This window comes from Phasianus colchicus, chromosome 12, assembly GCF_987193195.1.
Source record: "Phasianus colchicus chromosome 12, bPhaCol1.hap1.1, whole genome shotgun sequence".
Lineage (NCBI taxonomy): Eukaryota > Metazoa > Chordata > Aves > Galliformes > Phasianidae > Phasianus > Phasianus colchicus.
Genome location: NC_143447.1, coordinates 6143668 through 6163920, shown reverse-complemented (window position 1 = coordinate 6163920; position 20253 = coordinate 6143668). Strand labels below are relative to the sequence as shown.

The 20253-nt window shown below is 37.2% G+C and overlaps 3 protein-coding genes across 7 annotated transcripts in view; 2 read left to right on the top strand and 1 right to left on the bottom strand.

The window, feature by feature from the left end:
• The window catches only part of ENTREP2 (endosomal transmembrane epsin interactor 2), a 170358-nt gene extending 168873 nt beyond the window's left edge, over window positions 1–1485 (top strand). For all 3 annotated transcript variants that reach the window (XR_016470314.1, XR_016470313.1, XR_016470312.1), the window contains one exon: window positions 1402–1485. The gene's annotated coding sequence lies outside the window, so the exon portion shown is untranslated. The remainder of the gene's footprint in view (window positions 1–1401) is intronic.
• Window positions 1–20253, bottom strand: part of APBA2 (amyloid beta precursor protein binding family A member 2) — a 90244-nt gene that overhangs the window by 64224 nt on the left and 5767 nt on the right. Inside the window, exon 2 of one of the 3 annotated variants that reach the window (XM_090148757.1) lies at window positions 1959–2048. The exons of the other annotated variants lie outside the window; for them this stretch is intronic. The gene's annotated coding sequence lies outside the window, so the exon portion shown is untranslated. The remainder of the gene's footprint in view (window positions 1–1958; window positions 2049–20253) is intronic. 3 annotated transcript variants of the gene reach the window in all.
• The window catches only part of MPHOSPH10 (M-phase phosphoprotein 10), a 43805-nt gene continuing 24980 nt past the window's right edge, over window positions 1429–20253 (top strand). The window contains exons 1-2 of the mRNA XM_090148760.1: window positions 1429–1517; window positions 17761–17854. Of these exons, the coding sequence (XP_090004886.1) occupies window positions 17808–17854 (47 nt within the window). The 5' untranslated portion in view covers window positions 1429–1517; window positions 17761–17807. The remainder of the gene's footprint in view (window positions 1518–17760; window positions 17855–20253) is intronic.

The window sequence follows — 20253 nt, the reverse complement described above, 5'->3', positions numbered from 1 at the left end:
CTGATGAACAGAAAATAAAAACTTCAAAAGTTTTCACTTGAATAGCCATTTTTAAAAATCATTATTATTATTGTAATGGAAATGGAAGCAGTGCTGTCAAGATAAGAGGTGATGCAGTCACATCAGGGTGTGAGAAAACGATCTTCGCAGTGGTAGTCTGATCATATATAAAGGAAATTGCTTTCACCAAGGTCAGAGGAAGCATCACAAAAATCAGATGACTTAATTAGAATATGTAAAAGAAGCTGACTTACATGGATGTGATACTGAAAGAATATGCTACATATAAGATAGCACATAAAAAGAGAGGTGCTAATTGCAGGCTTGAATGATAGATAAAAAAGTATTGTCTGCAGGGGGAAACTGAATTTGTGTTTGATATTTACTGAGACTAAGGTGTGAAGGAAAACAAGACAGAATAATGAACAGGGCTGTACAGACCTCTAGAGAAAAAGGAAATTCCTTGGAAGAACACCTTGAAAAAATATTTCAGGACACAGAAATGGATAGAACCATGAAAGACTGATAGGGGAGGGCACCATTTCAAGAAGAAAAACATGCTGGCAATGGTGAAGACAGTTGAGAACAAAGCAGTGGTTCTGATCTTTGACTACCAGAATGAGAAGTCTTAAAATAGAAAGCAACTCTAGAGCAGTGTCACAGGAGGAATCCAATTTGGTCTAATAGCTTAAACATAAGAGAGGAATAGAAATTTGGGGTGATATTTCTACAGCCACAAATCTTTATATACATCTTCCTCAATTTACTTAGCACCTACAGTGTGTTGCTGCAATACTGTGGCATCATCCTTTCTTCCATAGAGTTTGTACTAGTATTTTTTCTATGCACAAAAGTATGAAAAGAAAGAAAACCACTTTAAGTCATTAAATGAACAAGCTTGCAGTGATTTTAAGTTACTGAGATCTCTACTTAACACACTGCATTTCTCAGTGCAACATCCATTCTCAGACAAGAGAAGAGGACAATTTCCTGTTTTAGAGTTGGAGCAAAACGACCTATAAAGGTTTTTCACCACTAGATTAATGACAACTGAACTTCTATGTTACTGTTTCACTTAATTCAAAATCTTAACAGTAAAGCTGTGCATGATCTCATATATTTCTCTCTCAGTTAAATCAAGAGCCCATGTGTTCACTCCAATAGAGACATACTTCAAATATATTTTATACACCACTGAATATCCTTATCGCATTAACCAGAATATAATCATGAAACAAAAAATAAACTGATGCAGCTTGGCAGATGAAATTGAGTATCTGTATTTGAAATATTATTCTCAATCTAAGTTTTTCATGCGTACTTCCCTTGATAAGCAGCTGACTATTTTATACTAAGAGTTGCATCGTAATTTTGATTTTTTTCTTCTTTCCTCTTTTTTAGGCTTTAGACCAGACTCTTTAAGATTACCTCTATGAAAGAATACCGTAAGCAGCGCAGTTCAGGGGAACACAGACAATGTTTCTGCACAAGCTGGATAAGAAGACACTTCACCTAGAGTAAGTGATAGTATTCTAAATGTTTTGTGAATATTCGTGTCAGTAATACCAGGCGCACTGTTAAATAACAACACTGTATAGGGCTACTTCAGTGTACTTCAGTGACATAAGTTCTCAGAATCCCAGTTTGTCAAGGGACTTCTATGCCTACTGAGCTGCAGAGGTACTGAAGGTACAGAGGCTCACAGAGGTACAGGAACACACTTCCATGCTTTTAGAGCTACTGCTGTGCGTAGGTGAATAAGTGAAAGATTCCTTCCAGCACCAACTGAGGCAGAGTTGGGAGGAATTTAGTGGTTTGCTAAATCCATTTTAACATATAGGTGATGAAGACAACCGAGGATCTAGTTGTAGCCACCATATCAGCATTTGCAGATGTTTTTGAATTTATGTCTGAGGTGACTTGCCCCAAAAGTATGTGGCTGAGATGGAAATACTTACCAAGGACAAGAAAACTTTTCCAACAGTTTTGCAGCTCTTGAATTGTTCAGCTCTGCAAGGGATTTGGTCTTAGGTCTTCTAAAGCAGCTGCTGCAGTAATGCAAGCATGAGTTTTTAAACAAAAGAAACAATAAATTAGAATCTTACACAAATTTTAGAGGAATGAGTCTGATTTAGACTTCTAAAATAATTTCTAGTGCTGCTTCTAAAACTAAAATACCTTTGAAGTTAAAACTCTGTTTAAAAGGCATGCAGTCTCACATGGTCACTAAATGATCTGTTCACTCATTAAAAGTCCATGAAAGAAAGTTACAGCTAATATGGTACATTTCCTGTACCCAAGATAGTATTTCTTCCTACCAAAGTCATTTAAATACGTCTCTGAGGTCAATCAGATTTAACTGATCTTTCAGCAATAACTTGGTTTCATAGCATTCTAAACACATTCTCTCTGCTTATTGTGATGTTTCTTTTACAATACATTTTATTGTATTTTATTTCAGATTATACAATCTGCCATTTATACTGCATTGTACATTATTATATTACTACATTGTTTTGTTATAATGTCCTTGAGATCTACAATTAGAGAGCAATTAATTTTCTCAAGCCCTTTACACAGTAAGGCTTAGAACTACAGCAAAACTTGGCTGCAATAAGATTCAACCTTTGGGATGGGTGCCAAGAGGTGGCAGCAAGCTGATGTACCACTGCACCATACTGCAGCAATTTTCTACGTCTCACCACAGAACCAAGAATGCGTGCTGAATGAATAAGCAGCATTCCAACACCAGCATTTACAGAAATGCTGCCAGGCTTCCTAGCAAATCTGATTTGATGAACAACCCCATGGATTTCAGTCAAATAAAACTCTAGCAATTATGTTTCTTAAAGGTCAAAGAGGGAATAACTTTATCTTTTTGGAATAAGAAAGGTCTAGTGCTTTGGCAGAAAGGACCTGTTCACCCTCCTGTTAAGGCATGAAGTAAGAAAGGAATCACCAGAACAGAGGACTAGTGGTTCTACTGTAGAGGACAAATAGAGGTTACTATGCCAAGGTGTTGCACAACGACATAATTATCCAAGAATACTAAAAAAACATTAAGTCTAGCAAATAATTAGTAAAGAGTATGTGGGAATTTCTTGTCCAAAATATAATGTTTATTTGTTTAGTTTTCTACAGTAGTTCTGAGCAACCTAGAACTCATATAACAGATATCAGATAAATATATATCTCAAGTAGAATATGGATAATAAATTCTGAGTCTATTATTACGAGTAATTTGGGGGATGGAGGGGGGTTCAGGAAGACATAAATCGTTCCTGAGTTACAGCATAAAAATAAAAGACATTTTATTTCTGATCAGCTACTCCATCTGAGTGAAAGACAGATCAAGACAGAAATTTTTACTTTTATTGTGCTGATTCACAGGAGTCCTGAGTGGATTCTTGGCACACTTTCAGACCCTACCCAAACAAGCAAACATATCTGGTTGTTTCTATTTTAAGTCATCTTAAAATATTTAAATGTTTTCAGGGGAATCTTGCCTGTCTTGGGGCAGTGTGTGGACTTCTCACAAGAATTATCAAGAAAACAAAATAAAACTCCTGAAGGTATTATGTCTGATGCTGATATTGATTGTGTAAGGTGATAACTACCTTAAGTAAGTGTCAAGGTATCTTCAGGGCAAGTATTTAATAATGCCTATGACTCCTTTTTATGCAATAAACAGGTTCTGATCTACTCATATTTTTGGAAAAAAAAACCAACAAAATGTGATGTGAAGACAGCCTTTATCCCTCCATCAATTTACAGAATTCTAAAGGTTTCCACTAACGTCCAAAATAGATCATAAATTACACATAAGTTACTAGATGATCTTATTGGTCTTTCCAACCTTAAAGATCCTATGATGCTATGATTCTACTTTTTCTCACAACACTCTGTTTATTTGGCTGAAGCCTCCTTTAGTGATGCTTTATGAAAAAGTACATGCTAGTATATTACTTGTACATGTACATATAAAATAAATCCTATTTAATTTAATTTTTCTTTAAGTTTATGTAAAAATTTGACAGTCCCAGCTTATTAACTTTTATTTGACGTAGACACATGAGATATATTTTGTGTTAGCTTAAATTCATAAGATCCTTTGCTTGGAGAAAGATCTCAAAATCTGTAATTATCACCTTACAACTTTGCTCAATTCCTGCATGAAAAAAGACTGACTTCATTCTATTACTTATGCTTGGGATATGAACAGACTTTTTCCTGCTTGTGCCAACAGATGAACACCTACTTGTTTCCTTTGATTCTGAAAAAAGTACTTGGAGAAGCCCAGAATACCAGGCTGGCTTAATTCGTACGCTAAACTCAGTATTTCATTTAAATACTCCACTCTGAGGTCCCAGCTACTAACAGAACATCAACATTTTGGTTCTGCGAAATTAAGCTACTCTTTTTTCTCCCCCAAAAAGAACAAAACAGTTTTCAGATAATAGGAGAAAATGAGGATAATAGTTATCCATTAGCCAATGTTTGTACAGTGCCATGAAGATGAAGAACTCCTAGCGTTTTCATCACCATATGTTTTTTCATCCATTTCGTTAGCTGCAGCGTGGAGAACAAAATGAATAGACTGTACAGTATCTAAGGGCTTCAGGCTTCAGCAAATAAAACATCAAGCTCTGAAAAGGGAAGCAAGATCTTCTACAAGAAAAAGATGCAGATATATGACAATTCCTAGAAACAGTTTATCTTTATTTCACCACTGGCATATTTATTCCTGGGTGACTGGGACTAATTTTTTCTCACTCATTAGTGAAATTACTGGATTTAATTTGAATTTACACTGAGTATATGGCTCACTCATTACATTCCCAATTGTAGTTTCTTTTTCAATTCATTGATTTTTGTTAAGATATATTTCAGCAGGGACTCTGCTACAGAATATGCATTGCCAAGAAAGGCCATCTATGAACAAAAGAAACAAAAATGAATTTAAGTGCGCTGACATTGACTGCATCTATCACATGACATACTGGTAAGGTAACCAGCATTTTACCTATTGTTAGGAAAAGCACTTTAAATTTGACTTACATCCACTCTAAGTATTAAAGTAATGTAAATTTTAACAGTAAACAAATCCCGATCAATCTGTTAAGTTCTCTCATTACTACACTGCAGGAGAACACATCTGGTAGAAAAGTGCCCTTCATCAAACTGTTGTTTTCTCAATACACAAATCATGCAGACAATGTCTGGAAACAAATACATCCTCCTTTTATAATAACAGTTACATTCTCTTAACAAGATGGCTCTTAGACATACCAGCAGCACAAGAACATTTAAGGAGCATGTATTTTGCTGTCATGTAGTCTCTCACTTGAACATGTCTAGTTTTATCATCACTAAACTTTGATTGCAGATCAGCATAATCGGAGCTTGAATTGTATTTCAGATTCTTCAGGGATCACATGGAGCTACCTGGAGACACTACAGTTTACAGTTTGCTTTACTGTCACTTTTCTAAATGCCATGGCATCTTTCTTTATGCTATCATGGACTCCCCTTCCCTGTGGGTCATGACAGCATTCTGGTACAAAGAACTACGTCTGTACCAAAGGCCTCACATTTCCTCTTTCCTAGGGCAGTTTGTACAATCTATCCCATTATCATCAGTTTTACAACAATGAAGTTTGTTGAGAAATGAACACAGACAAAATTATATATAAAAGGATACTTAAAGTCAATACATAATGGAACTTAAATGAAATTTAAAATAAATTAATCAGCATGCTTATTACTTTCCAGAGATCAATTATTTCATAAATAGTGCTGAAGGCATGGATTTGAATTTTAACTGAAGTTAAAAGGACAGACGTGAAATAATACAGAAAGACTTTAGAAATAAACTAAGAAAAAGCAGCTTCCTATATATCACTCAAGGGTTAGTAAATGCATGCTTGTATACATTATGTGAAAGGACAGATATTAAACTGCAGAAACACAATTAGTTCTCTTCCATCGGTTCTAAGTAACTCTCAATATATCATCAGTTATTTTGTAGCATATTAGGATTATCATGAGATGTCTTTCTAAATCCACTTAAAAATGTTCCTGTTTGCCTCTAATCCAAATTACTGTAGTCACTGCAGATTTCATGCAGCTAGGCAAAGACAATTCTGCTTGATCAGTTCAACTTTAAACCATAATGACACAAGCAATCTATTCTTACTTATTTTTATTTGCCTTCTCTGCTCCAACTGCAGCCCCAAACACCACTATTGTGTGAAGCAGCAGCCTGGGGAACAAGCATTTCATAGGTCTGCACAGAAGGACTAGAGCATCTTATTAAAAATAAATGTTATTGCTTCAGCAATGAAAAAGCCCAGCCCTGCAAATTCTTATCTACATGAATAGTGTCACCTTTACTATACTAGCAGTAAAACTGACGGCCCTAGAATTGCTCAATGGATTTAGGATTAACTACCTATCTGTGGACTGAAGTCCCAAACCTAGTGTTTTCTAATCTTGAAAGATTATCTTTTCATCCAAAACCACAATTATGACAACTATTTTGAAGAAATAAAACAGCTGCTGCTCCACATAGAAAATGCCTATATATCACTGGCTACAGACAATAAATGAAACACTGGAAAAATCCAGTGCATTATACCCCAAACTGCTCCTGTTTATGCTCAAAGTGGCACTAAAATAAGTGTTGATGTCTTATCACTGCTGTGCAGGTCTACAAATCTGCATCAGACTTGATCACACTGCATGACAAATGAAAATGCTGTTTCCAATTCAGGGCCAGCCTGATGTACCACAACTATACTATAGCAAAAAAAGCATATCTTGTTTGTTCAGGACAAGCCTGATCTGAGATTTTTACTGTACTTTTTCACCTTTCATTTAAGCTTACATGAATTTAAGATCTTTCCTCAAAATTATTTATCACTGAAATCCAGACGTGATGCAGAGGAGTTAGCTGAATAACCCTGTAAAGACAGCATGGCCGCTGTTGTTTTTTTTTACATCTGCAGAGAGCACTAAGGTTTCAGTGGAGTTATGGAAACAGCCTTAGAGTAACTGATTAGAGAGAGTTAACATAGGAGAGTATATATTAAAAAAGCTAGTGTATTATGAGCAAGCAAAACAGATAGCTGTATATGTCTAAAATGTATTTCAAACTGATCTACTAAGAAATGAATCTTTTTGTGGAATTATAACAGAAGTATGACTAGCATGAAAATTATAGGTCACGCAAAAGCAGCATAATAGCACCAATGTGTAAACCATGTGAAAAAAGATATATTCCAGAGGTAACAGCAGTGTGCACTGCAGGCATCTAACTCCCCTCTTACTATGAGATCAAAGTCTATACTGAGGATATACATAATTAGCACTGTCTTCTAAAAGAAAATACAGAAAACAAAACAGTCAGAAGAGTGGGAAAAGAAGTATGGTAGCTCTTTTCCACTTCAAAAGATAAAGGAGAACAAAAATGTTCCCATTCCAAAGCAACAGAATCTGTTTCTTTAGGATAGAGGCAAAATCGTATGGAAGATTCTATAATCTTCCTCTTGCTCTCTGAAAGAATTAAACGGCTCTTTCCAATTGAAAGTAAAGGTGTTTCCACAATAACAGTAACTGATGCTCTGCAATTAGCTGGGCTGAATCCACTGATCAATTCAATACAGCATAACTGGTGAAATAATGGCAAAAGAAAACCCTGGTCTGCACAGCGCTTTGCACCTTAAATCAATAGCTACAATGGCACTGGATCCCTTCTGACTACATGCAGCAGGGCTGGGGTCCTTCCCACGCATGCCTACTTCAAGAGGGCTTCAGTTTAGTACTTCTAAATCATTTGATATACTCTTTATATCGATTCTTGATATTTATATCTATTCTTGATAGCACTTTTCCCACAGGTAGGAGACTCCAAGAATAGTTTCAACCAAAGATGGTGGCAGTGAAACTGGATTACAGGACTGAGTCAAAAGCTGTCAGATTTTTCTGCCATGATCTCTATCTATTAGATCTACAATGTCTGACAGATAGAGGTTTTTAGAACTAATTACTGGACCTGCTCCTGCCCCTTCCTGAAGCTAACAGCCCACCCTGATCAGTTATGTCCTTAATGCAACTGTATGTCTTTGCCACAGAGATAAATTAAGGATGACACATTTCAAATCAGGCTGTATCTGACCCTGTGACACTGCACAAGAATTCATGAGGAAAAATGAACATCAGAATTCATTAGATAGCCTGAAAAGTCTAACATTTTTCTTTTAAAATTATTACGGTTTAAAAACAAAGCCAAAACCCCCTAACAGTTTTAGTGCAGAGCAGGCATGTGTGCACAACCATAAATAACTGGAGTTATACCCGAGGCACAGATGTTTCAAACCCAGATGAAGAGGCTGGCCCAAGAGCACCTCTTTTCATACATACACATAAGCAGATGAGATTTGTTTGTTCACTTTTTAGCTCTGTGTATGTAAGAGGACATATTCTTGTGTTTCTCTGGATTTCATTTGATAACTATGTATCAGATGATTATTGGAATTCACATACATCTCCTTGTGGTATTTTTCTGAAGGTTCTTCCCAGGTGACAAAACCTAATTATTCTTAAGGTCACTACTGGATGCAGTTTCTTAGAATAGCAGTCGTGGTATTATTTCATATGTACCTACTGGTTGTAGTTATTTGGCTATTTCCTCCTTTCTAATGAAGAAACAAAGAATTGTTTTGTTTTAAATCAGAGAAGGTTGGAAACAGCATAATAAGATGTGACAGGTCACAGCAAAAGTCAACTCTTGAGACTTTTTTTATTTCCCTATGCCAAGCTTGAAGATATCGTGAATTCAAATCCTCTGTGCTAGTCATAAGATTTTAATTAGCTAAACTAAAATTACTGTTACTTTTTACCACTGTTCTTTATTACTTAAACTACTAGATTTAACACCACCAAAATAGATTGCAGATTGCAAAAGGTCACCACCTGTATGTTAACACTTCCACTTCTGCCTACACGTGAGCATTCTGTGAAGCTTGATTATAATTAATCAGTAATCTAGTCTCTTGTTTCTCACTGCCAAGTGATAAATTAACTATTAGGTACAATCACAGATGGAATATTAATTTCTACAGTGCCCTAGGGGTACTTCTGTATGTAGTACGAGATGCCTCATTGAATGGATCTGATTCAAAGCTTTAGTAGAACTATGAAACAAAGCAGAGCAAATCTAGTCAGGATCAGCTGCATCTATATGCAGCCAAAGATACCCGCATCAGCAATTTTAGTAAGCAGCACTGAGATACATAAGAACTTAAATTTAGATATCACATGAAAGAATGAATTCCTCTTTCAAACGCACAAAATTAAGCACCTTTGTTTGCAAAGCATTAGTATCACCCAGAGGTTTGTGAAAAGCAGTTTGACTTTCAAGGTTGAAATATGTTCTCTAAGGACATCACTGTTTGTATGTTGTGCAATGGGAAAGTTCTGGTAGGGAAATAACTGGTTTTTCCCTAATTGCTCTGCAGTACACAGTGAAGCATCTCTCTACACTCAAGAGCAGCAGATGGATCCAGAGGTTCTGCCTGTGGTTTTGCCTGTTTCTCAGCTCCATATTTGCCACAGGCTTCATCTTGCAGCATCTCTCAGATTTCTAGTGCATGAAAATGACCTTTGCACAGGTGCAGAAATACATTCAGCTGTCCTCTTTCCCTATAGTCTTTTTCATGGTTTCTCTGCATTTTTCTAGCCTTTGAATGTTGCACAAGACAGAGAAAGTATTATTTTTTAATACTGGAAAGAGGAAGTTCCATAAAATATTAACAATTTTGTGGCACTTGGAAGTAGCAATATACACTTAAGATGCGTTACATTGCATCAGTTTTTCAAAGTCTGTAGAAAGCTGAATACAGCATGAGTTCCTAGTTAGACTGAAAGGGAATGCAGCCTCTTTGTAAAGTGCTAGTCTGTATTTTGGTAGCTTACTGCAACCCAGTACAAAATTATCCAATCAAAGCACCTGGTCATCTGACTACAAATTGTTTGAGTCTTGAGTCTATCAGCAATCCAGAATGGCATTCACAGCACTGGAAATACAGCACAAGAAAATGCTTGCCAAGAATAGGATGGAAATCACTGAGAAAGAAACAGTTACTTCAAACTTCTAAAAGAATATTACTAATTATTATGAAGCTTTCCCTCCATAGAATTTTAAATTCCTTTTTCATTTTGCAATCTATCACTGCAGCATACATAAAATAATTTCAAGCTTTAATTATAAAGAATAGGCAATGTACTTTGAAAACAGTGTAAAGATGTAGCCAATTTAGACATTTCAAGCAAGACTCATATTTTGATTTCACCTTCTGTTGTTGCATTTTAATACCTTAAGCATCCTGTATTAGAGGAGGTTATCACTTATTGCACAGCAAGTCTCAGAGAGCTGCTGTTCTCTGTGGACCTAACTGTTCTGTCTCTGGCACAATCTGATATGAAATAGCAGAGCAGATGAGAAGCCTAGCAACAAATGGTGGCAGGGGAAAACAACCACCAGCACTGACTGCCAGACCTACACAACTGAGGAATAATGCCCAGAAGGGAAAGAACAGCATCACTTGATGGCTTATACCTAGACTACTACACAGAAGTACTTCTATATCACAGTGTATTGCATGGAGCTCCCCCTACAGAAATATGAATAGCTTTTTTGCACAAAGTATAAAACCTCATTAGCTACTGCAACCCCATTTACAGTCATTTAGGTACAATGAGCTTTTGATGGAAAATCCCATCACATCTGTACATTACAACCTCTGCCAAAGCTTAGGGTCTTGTTAGGCACAGCACAAGTGTGAGTTCTTTGTTATTAGTTGAAAGGGTTTTGGAAGGAAGAAGCATTGACTATGTGCTAGTGAGCTGCCTTCAGCTGATGTCCTTTAGGAAGGCTTGTCCTGAATTTATCAGCAGAGGGCACAAGAAAGCAGCACTCTTCTTCAATCATGAAGAAACAAAAGGATAGCTCACAAGGTCACTCCTCAACAAGCCACTGGGTTAGTGTTGTCTTAAAAAAAAGAAAAACTCTGGACCAACTATATATAAAGCATATATCATTTTGATTGAGTAAACCCTAACAGTTCAACTGAGATATAACTCATGATACTAGTAACTGCAGCATGCTTCAAATATTCAGATATTTGAAAAGCTCAGTGTCTGAAGATGAGTATTCATAAACTGCAAATGAAAGCACTAGTTCCTAGTAATATCAAGCAACATATCAGCAGATATTAAATCCTACTGCATCAATAATCTGATTAGAATCATAGAATCACCAAGGTTGGAAAAGACCTCCAAGATCAAACAGTCCAACCATCTACCTACCACCAATAATTCCCCACCAATAATTCCCCACTTGGTACAACATCTAAACCTTAAACCTGTACTTGTGAAACCTAACAGCATTTACTTTGAATTTTCAAAACTATCTGTCCCTTATGCTCAATGTAAAACAATTTAACTAAGCAAGCAAAGGTTGAGAAGCAAGGCAGGCTAAAATGCTCTTCACTAGTAGATTGCTGGATGCAGAGGATCTTGGCAGAATTCACTTGATTTAGCTGTAAAGAGAAAAAGGCTGCTATAAAACAACTTGCAATGCAAAGTTCAACATATTATGCTATGCAGTCTTTCCCAGTTGTAGACCACTCCCTTCTGAAGAGGAATCAGGGCCAGATATGCTGGACCCTACCCACAGGGAAGTGTGCAGCCTCCCTGAGGCCCAGGTTAGGGACATTGCTAGGAAGCTCTCTGGTCTGGTACTTCAATTTACCTGACAGTTGCTGTGAATACAATACAGCAGAGAGGAAGCAGTTTAGGAGGTTCCTGGAGTGTGTGGAAGATACCAGAGAAAGACTTGTGGGAGACATGGTGGTTGGAAGCTGCCTTGGGCATAGTGACCACAGAATGATAGTTTTCTATTCTTGGTGAAGTCAGGAGAGAGGTCAGCAAAACTGCTACATTGGATTTCCGGAGGGCACGACTTAGAACTGTTCAGAGCATTGGTGGGGAGAGTCCCTTGCAGAGTCAGTGCTTGAGGACAAAGGGGTCCAGAAAGGCTGGACATTCCTCAAGAGGGAAATCTTAGAGGCACAAGAACAGGCTGTCCCTGTTAGTGCCATAAGATGAGCTGCTGGGAAAGAAGACCCATCTGGCTGAACAGGGAGCTTTTGCTGAAACTCCAATAAAAAGAGTTTACCACCTTTGGAAGAAGGGATAGGCAACTTGGGAAGAGACATTTGAAAAAAGTCTTGCTTCACCAAGTGGTGACTACTCTACCCAGATTTCTACCCATGAAATTGCAATACCAAAGATAGGGATTTTATTGTTTTGTTATTGAGCTGTGTTACTTGTTTTTCCTCACTCAATATCCTTATTGCCTGAACAGAAGATTTCAAAGCTTTGTTTCTTTTCTGATGCTACATAAAGAACAAAAAGCATTCATCACTCATTGAATAAGCACTTTGAAATCTTTGCTAACTTCCCAAACATGCCACTTCTCTATGGGAAGCAATGGACTCAAGTGGAGTGGCAGAGACAACTGTTGAAGCATTACAGATTCTATTTATCTTTGGCTGGAAGACAGGGTCAGAGCCAAGTACCAATTTTAAGAAAGTCTTGAGGTCTGAGAAAGAAAATTTACCTGATGTCAAGTGCTCTGCAAATTGTAGTGATTACAATAAAAGACCACTCAGCTGTTTGGAAAATAATGAAATACCTTCATGAGTGGTTCGAAATGAAGGGTACAAAAGAACTTAAAGGGTGAAGCAAAATACTGTGAACAGACTGTTCATCCTTTGGGACAGAAGAGAATGTTACCTTTAAATGTAACACACACAAGGTATAAAACAAAGTATGCAATTAGCCTGCCATTAAAAGATTCTTTCTTTAGACTGCCTGCTCTGGCTTGAAAAAAGTTTTCAGTGAAGGTGGAGAGAATATTCCTCAGAAATCCACAGGCAAAGTTCAAGTTAAATCCTTGATGGAACAGACTTTCCATACTTAAAATGTAGGCATTAACACTGTTACTTGAAAGGAGCTACTTAAAGCCAGGAAGTCAGATGCCATTAGCTGCTTGGGTTCTGATGCACAAGTCTTCTTATCCCATCAGATTCTAACAGCTTGTGGAGCAGAAGGGAGCCATCGGGATCTCATCTAGCTGGAGTTCTTGAATACTGGAAAACTAGGGTTGCTCAGAAAGAGCAGAATGACAAAATGCTGGATTACTCCTGATCTTGCATGGTTTTGGTAAGGAAAGGAAGGGGAATGAATGCTTATTAAAATCTCTGATTATCTTCAAAAGAGCATCCCGCTTTTATGTGCCTTCTGCAGCTACACAGTGGATTCCATATGATTCAAGGAAAAAAACACCAAGTCAATTGCTGAGAGGCTAAACCCCATTAGATGAATAACTTCTGAGCACAGATCCTCTGCTGTCAACAGTCTGCTCAAAGGCTGAGGAAGCATTCATTTCCCTTTAGACCTCCATGAAGACAGTGAATATTTATTTCATTTTTGCCAAGTCATTATAGGGAAAGCAACCACTTGAAACACTGGAGACAGTAGATCCTGCTCTCTATGGTGTGGTAAAGCTGAAATACGTTATTATGAAAACAGAAATAAATACAAATATTAGAGCAAAAATTGTAGATCAGATTGGCATAAGTTCTTGGTATTCCATACTATGCCTTTTATACCTTTTAAGAGCACATCTTGGACACTTTTTTGTATGCACGTCCTAATTACTTCAGCAAAATTCAGGAGACAATACCTTGCTGGCTCTTCTTGTGCTTTGTTAGAGATGGGAATGTTGAGAATTCTTGTTATCTGGTAAAATTCTAACTATCAGAGATTTTCAGCTTATTTTTTGTGGCTAAGTTTGGAGTGGGTGTTTGTTTTTTTGTTTTTTGTTTTTCTTTTTTTTCCTATATCTCAAACTTGAATGAGTCTGTCTGTAACTGAAGATATAAAAGTTTGCACACCCATGGACAGAGTTTCTCTATTAGTTATTGACAAGCTGAGTAGGCATCAGTGCAGTTCAGAACAAGAAGAAAGCTGAAAATGCACTGTTAAGCAATTCCATAAAGCGTTAATGCATCTTCAGCCATTCTCCTTAGTAAAAGTACTCTGTGGTTGAACAAGATGCAGTGTCAGGGTTAACTAGGTCAGCAGTTGGTGTCAACACAAGATTTGTTGAAGGCTGCAACTTACCTGACTGCAGCATGTTAATTCAGTAACAGCATCATATGTAAAAAATCATGTGTAACAGTTCTATTGGATAAAGGGCATTAATCCTGCAGTGCACGGTTGTTGTACTTCTGTACAAGGGAAGGTTATAGCTGGACACAAGTATGGAAAACAGCTATGCAGAGGAAGTGCTATGCTCCATAACTGCTCATTACCTTATTTGTTTCATACTGGCTGTCAAAGGATTAGGATGTATTTTGAGAAATGTTAATGAAGCTTTAGAGATACATGTATAAGCTTATACGAGAACAAGATTTTCCCCTACATTTTATTTCACTTGTGGCTAGATAATACCTTGCTTGAATGATCATTACATTTCCTAGGCTAGGCTCTTTGATAACATTTCCAGTAATTAATGTTCTTCCTTTCAAAATGAATTGCCAGATCACTAGAACATCTTACCTGAGACATCAAATCAGTACACTTTGGATCATAGCCTATTTTGTGTTTATCTGTGTATATTCCATTCGGTATTCTGCCTCTCTCATCACTAGACATGCAGTAAGCAGATATTAAGCAAAAATCTAAATGGCAATATAAGTATTGCTAATACTTATTTTTCAGTATTTTGATTATTTGGTCATAAATACATTGAGTTTTTTTTAGCTGATGCTCTGGACAATATGTATGTGATTTCTGGTACAGGCTTAGAACAAGTAATGTCTTGTCTGCAGTTACTTTTATACATGCACAAATTATGACAGCTGGCAGAATATGATATTTAAAGAACACCTATGTAATTGTTCTCATTGAGACTAATTGCTTTAACAAATGGACAAATTCCTTTTTCTTTCTTTTTTCTGTAGTTTAATCAACTGGGCTTCATTTCTCTAAGTTTAATCATTCCAGTCTGAACAACCTTGGCAGACTCATCCTCCTAACTAGAATGTCTGCTATTACAAAAAGATACATAGCTATAGTCCTGCTAGGGCAGGCAGGACGTTCTATGGGACCAGAGTACTTCAGAAAAGTTTGTAGATGCAGCAAAAAAATAAGTCTTGAAATGTTGCTGAGCTGCACCCAGCTCAAATCAAAGGTTGGCCTGCAGCCACCTAAACTTCAAAGACGTGTCACTGTCCCTTCATAACCCGATGTTGACTCCAACTGTAAAACAATAGGATAACACTGTGCAGACCTTTTTTAGGCTCTCTCAGTGAATTTTGGAAGGCACTTTGTATCCTCTGAGGAAACCTATTTGGTACTATCATTTGTAGCCTATCATTGCAAGGCTGTAATCAGTTTCTCTGCTATTTGACACCTCTTTTTCAGAGTCAATCCCTCAAAGGTCACATAGTATTTCTCCTGTATGTAATTCTACATCTTTCTTCGCTACAGTAACAAAAATCGGCTAGGGGCAAATAAACCTCAAAATTTGGTTTATTTTACAGCAGCTCCATTTAATTCAAGATGTTACTCTATTGGTTAGTATAGTTTCAGCTCTACAGTAAACTTATGACCAGGTGAAAACACTTCAAACCTTACTGTTTAAAAACAAGTTGAGTTTCCCCTGTTACTTGTCTTAATGCCACGACTCTGTGGTGTTCAGCGTGCTTCCTGTGATCGGGAGATTGGCATGTGGCTCAGCAGGAAACATTGCTGCTGGCCCCTCAATGGTTGGTGTGAAGAAGAAAGCAGAAGGAAGGATTATTGCTGCACTAGCCTGAGGAGGTGACAGTCACTGTGTCAGTGGACCAACACATTACAAGCTGTGAAGCAGTCAGGGTGATCCCAGCTAGAGTCACATGCTCATGTGATGTTGTAAAAGAGGCAATCTTAAATGCAATATGGACTTCATCCTGTCAAAAAACAAGATCCACTGTACCAGGATATGAAAAGGTTGGGAAAGTTATGATTACCAGTGTACTCGTCTGATGTTTCCCAACCTTGTGATGTTATTTATCAATACCACATCAGGCTACTGCATTACCTTAAGTACCAGATTAATTTAATTAATTACCCAGATGAAAACATGAAGCACTGTGGAGTAATTACTGACAAAACAGCTAGTTCAGAAACTCTGTATGGCATTTTGCTTGACTATTGTTATTGTGAACTGTTACAAAAAATGTTAATTGGTATCATAAAGATCAACACTAACTCAAGTTTATACCACTGAAGTTTCTTAATATTAACCAGCATCTGTTTATTTCCACTGCAATAGCATTGCCAATCACAAGGATTTCAAAATTATTTACAGATGTCATATTGTCCTCAGATGTTTAAAGTACTTATTCACAGTTTTTCCATTCTTACAGCCAGTGTGAATAGAAACCTGAAGCTGAGATTCTCACACACCAACAGCTGGAACATTAGCCAAACCATGAAACATAACAAGACTCCCAATATTAAAAAGTGTTATCAAATCTCAGTTCAATGCTGACTGAAGAATAAGGTTAAGATTTTACTAAATTTTGATTTAAAAACTCCAGAATAAATACAGATATGTACACAGAAAAGAAAAATATCGTCAGCAGTGCTGCAATAATAACAACAACAAAATCAGTTTCCCTCCTTCCAGGCCTTAGGAAGCAAATCACAGATGATTCTGATTCACATCAGAATGTAAAATGTCTTTGTACATTTGCTCATGAAGCAAAACATTCCTACACCAAAATGACAGCAAGATATTTGTATGACAGAAAGCTCACTGGTTAACAGTTTGTTCTTTTCATGAATGTTATTGTACAAAGCAGGAACAAGAGTAGGATAGCAACATGGATAAACCATTAGGCAACTATTCTGAGGACCCTGGTACTTCTGGTTCAGCCATCAAGCAGGGCAAATGATTTTAGCCAAGTCAACCTACTACATATGTGTTGAATACTAAACGGGGCAAATATCAGTGGAAAGACATGCTCTGGAGATAATAAATTATCACTGCACAGAGGTGTAATAGAACTGCTAAAAACCCTAAGGTGTTCTCTTTCCAAACACTGAAAACAGCAAGTATCTCAACACACAATTTTGGTGTCACCTCAGGAAAAATAGGCAGAGCTTTCCACCCACCACTGAAAGCCCAAAGAAAAACCCTTTCTTATAATTTTTAAAAAAGGATTAAAAACACACTACTGCTTCTACACTGGTATTTCCATAGCAAGTCTTCCAACAAGAAAGCCTTCATAATATTGAAATAAATAATGCAATGCAATTCAGTATTTACTAGGAGTGCTCCTCTCGGTTGCTCACTTCATAGCACTGACGCAGCACTAAGCATGACACTTCTAGTTACCAACAGAACTGTTTCTGCCTATCATCCACTATGCCACAGCTCTTATCTCCTGGGCCATAGCATGTCAAATACTTCTACATAATTAAAGCCACACTGATTGACTGGCTAATAATATCACAGGGATAAGCTGCTTTTTAAAGCTTCCATATCTTTAATCAAGAGTTATGTTCCAGTAACACAAGCCTGTGCGCCTAAAGAATTGTGTGTGTATATGTATGTAAAAAACATTCTTTTTTTGTCCACAGCTGAACAATGACAAGAAAATATCATTATCCTCTGATTTCCCTTTGTAATGATAAATCATGGACTATACAAAGGATGGAAGAGGCACTTACTGAGGTAGGCAAAATGCACGTTTTCATTAAGTATGGAAATTATAATTTATATTCTTCTCTTGACATAAATCTTTATTGCACAGACCCTTATCAGATTGTGTTGGCTCATCCATCTCTGGGATTTCTGATGTTGCGGTGGGCTTTATTTAGTGATTAAAAAACAAACCAAACAAAAACAATAACACCTGCAGAAGTCAGAAATGCATGATGAAATGAATGACAAGGTTTAAGCCTTATCAGATTATTTTATATTTTAATGTACTTTAACATTAGTAGTTCATTCTTTTTAACAGATTAATGTAATCTTTTAAGGGTAAATTTAAATATGAAGGTAAACAATTCTGGTAGCATGGCAACAACATGCTATGCTGCAAAGTAAGAATTTGGAACCAAGGTAAGCCTTTGCTTCTTTCCCATCCTGGATCAGGTTATAACAGGGGAAATATTTGTGTTCTTTGTGAGACTGCACTTACAGTTATTCCTACACTGGTAGTTGCATTGGGCTTGGAAACAATGAGAAATACTGGGACAGAACTTGCTCAAGACAATCCAGCAATCATGGAACCTGGTAGCAAGTAGTATCAAATCTCTGAAAACCCTTCTGCCCAGGAAATTGCAGTCAGGGTGGCCATCCTTAACAGAAAAGTTACTGATTAGAACAAAACATTAAAAAAAAAAATGAAATTCCTCATTCCTGGGAGAGAGATTTAGTGTGTATTTGGTAGCTGTAAAGCAATCTTCCTTCTGAATGAGAAACAAGCAATTCCATTTCCATGTATTCACTCTGACGTGTTGAAAGGGCATCCTTATTGGCTTTAAGAGTATGAGTTTTGAGGCCTATTTTAACATTTGACTAAAGCAAAAGGGTTCAATTTCCCTTGCACTGAAGTGTTATTCCTGTGGTAGCTAGTATCAGTGATTCTAGACAGTAATGGCAACCACTTGGTATCATTTTGCTCTTGTTGAAGTCAAAGAACAAACAAACAACAAAAAACTATGCCATTCCAGAACAGAATCTTGTCTGTACAACTGTTTTTTTTAGTTGTTCCAGTCTCTTCAGTAACCAGGTGCTCAGTTGGGAACATATCACCATTTTGCTAAGGCAGGAGAAGGCAAAATTAACTAGCACTTCTGAGACTCCTAAGACAGGCCAACCAGTAAAGTACAGCAGAGGATGCTAATTTTGAACAGCACAGTGGGAAACAAAAATTCCACGCAAATACTCTTGTTTCTGTCTAATGCATGAAGGTAGCAAATACATGGGAGGGCTGTGGGAGAATCCTATTTTATTTCGTTTCCTTTCTCTCACATAAAAATTAGCTATTTCACAGAATCTGAACACTGAATATCAAATACAGGTACTCTTTCTGGGATTATCTTTTGCTTAGATAGGTGCTGTCCTTGTGGAACCTGGGCTTCTCCCCCTGTATTAGAGCTTGTATAACGATAGGGGGAAAAGAGCTGTGTAGAGTAAAAATATTTGGCTAAATGTTTTGCTGTACTTGAGAGCAAAAAAGAAAAGAAAGGCATAGAGGCTGATTTTTTTATTGCTTGGTAGTTGGTTATTCTGCTTAAATGCACATAACACAGCAGTGACTTCTCTGGTTAATGTTTATAAATATCTAAAGGGAGGTGGGAGGCAAATGGAGAGGCCAGGTTCTTCTCAGTGGTGCATAGCAATAGGACAAGGAGCAATGGCCCAAAACTTGAACATAGGAAGTTCCTTACAAACATGTGGAAGAACTTCCATACAGTAAAGGTAACAGAGCACTGGAACAGGTTGCCCAGAGATGTTGTGGAATCTCCTTCTCTGGAGATATTCAAGACCCATCTCAATGCCTACCTGTGTGACCTATTGTAGGGAACTGCTTTTGGAGGGGGGTTGGACTTGATAACCTCTTGAGGTCTCCTCTTCCTGCAGTTCTGTGATTCTGTGACTTCATAGTTTTGTGTTTCATTCAATTTCAGCCAAGTATCACCTTGACTAGAAACACAGCTAATGTTAGCCATACCTCCAAATATTCTCTCTTTTGAAGCCTACACTTCAAAAATTCATCACTTCCTCCTCCTCAGAGAATTTTCACATACAGACTATCACCACCAGCAACACAGACGTTATCATGTTGTGCCCCCTCTTTTTTCCCCCCAGTGTTCCTCCTCTGTGATGTGCTAATAATATTTCTCTTATCAGTTTACAGCTCCTAAAGTAATTCAGCATTTAAATATCTACAGGTCTCTCCTTTGCGTAGATGAGCTTTTCCCAAGCTTTATTACCAAAACAACTCCAAAACTTCCTACCCTTTGCAAATGCTTCATGACAAGAAGAGTTGCTTCCATCTGACTTTCCATGTGCTTTGTTTCTTCCTTGATATGAAATGCTGCAATGCCTTCATCATCTCTGTG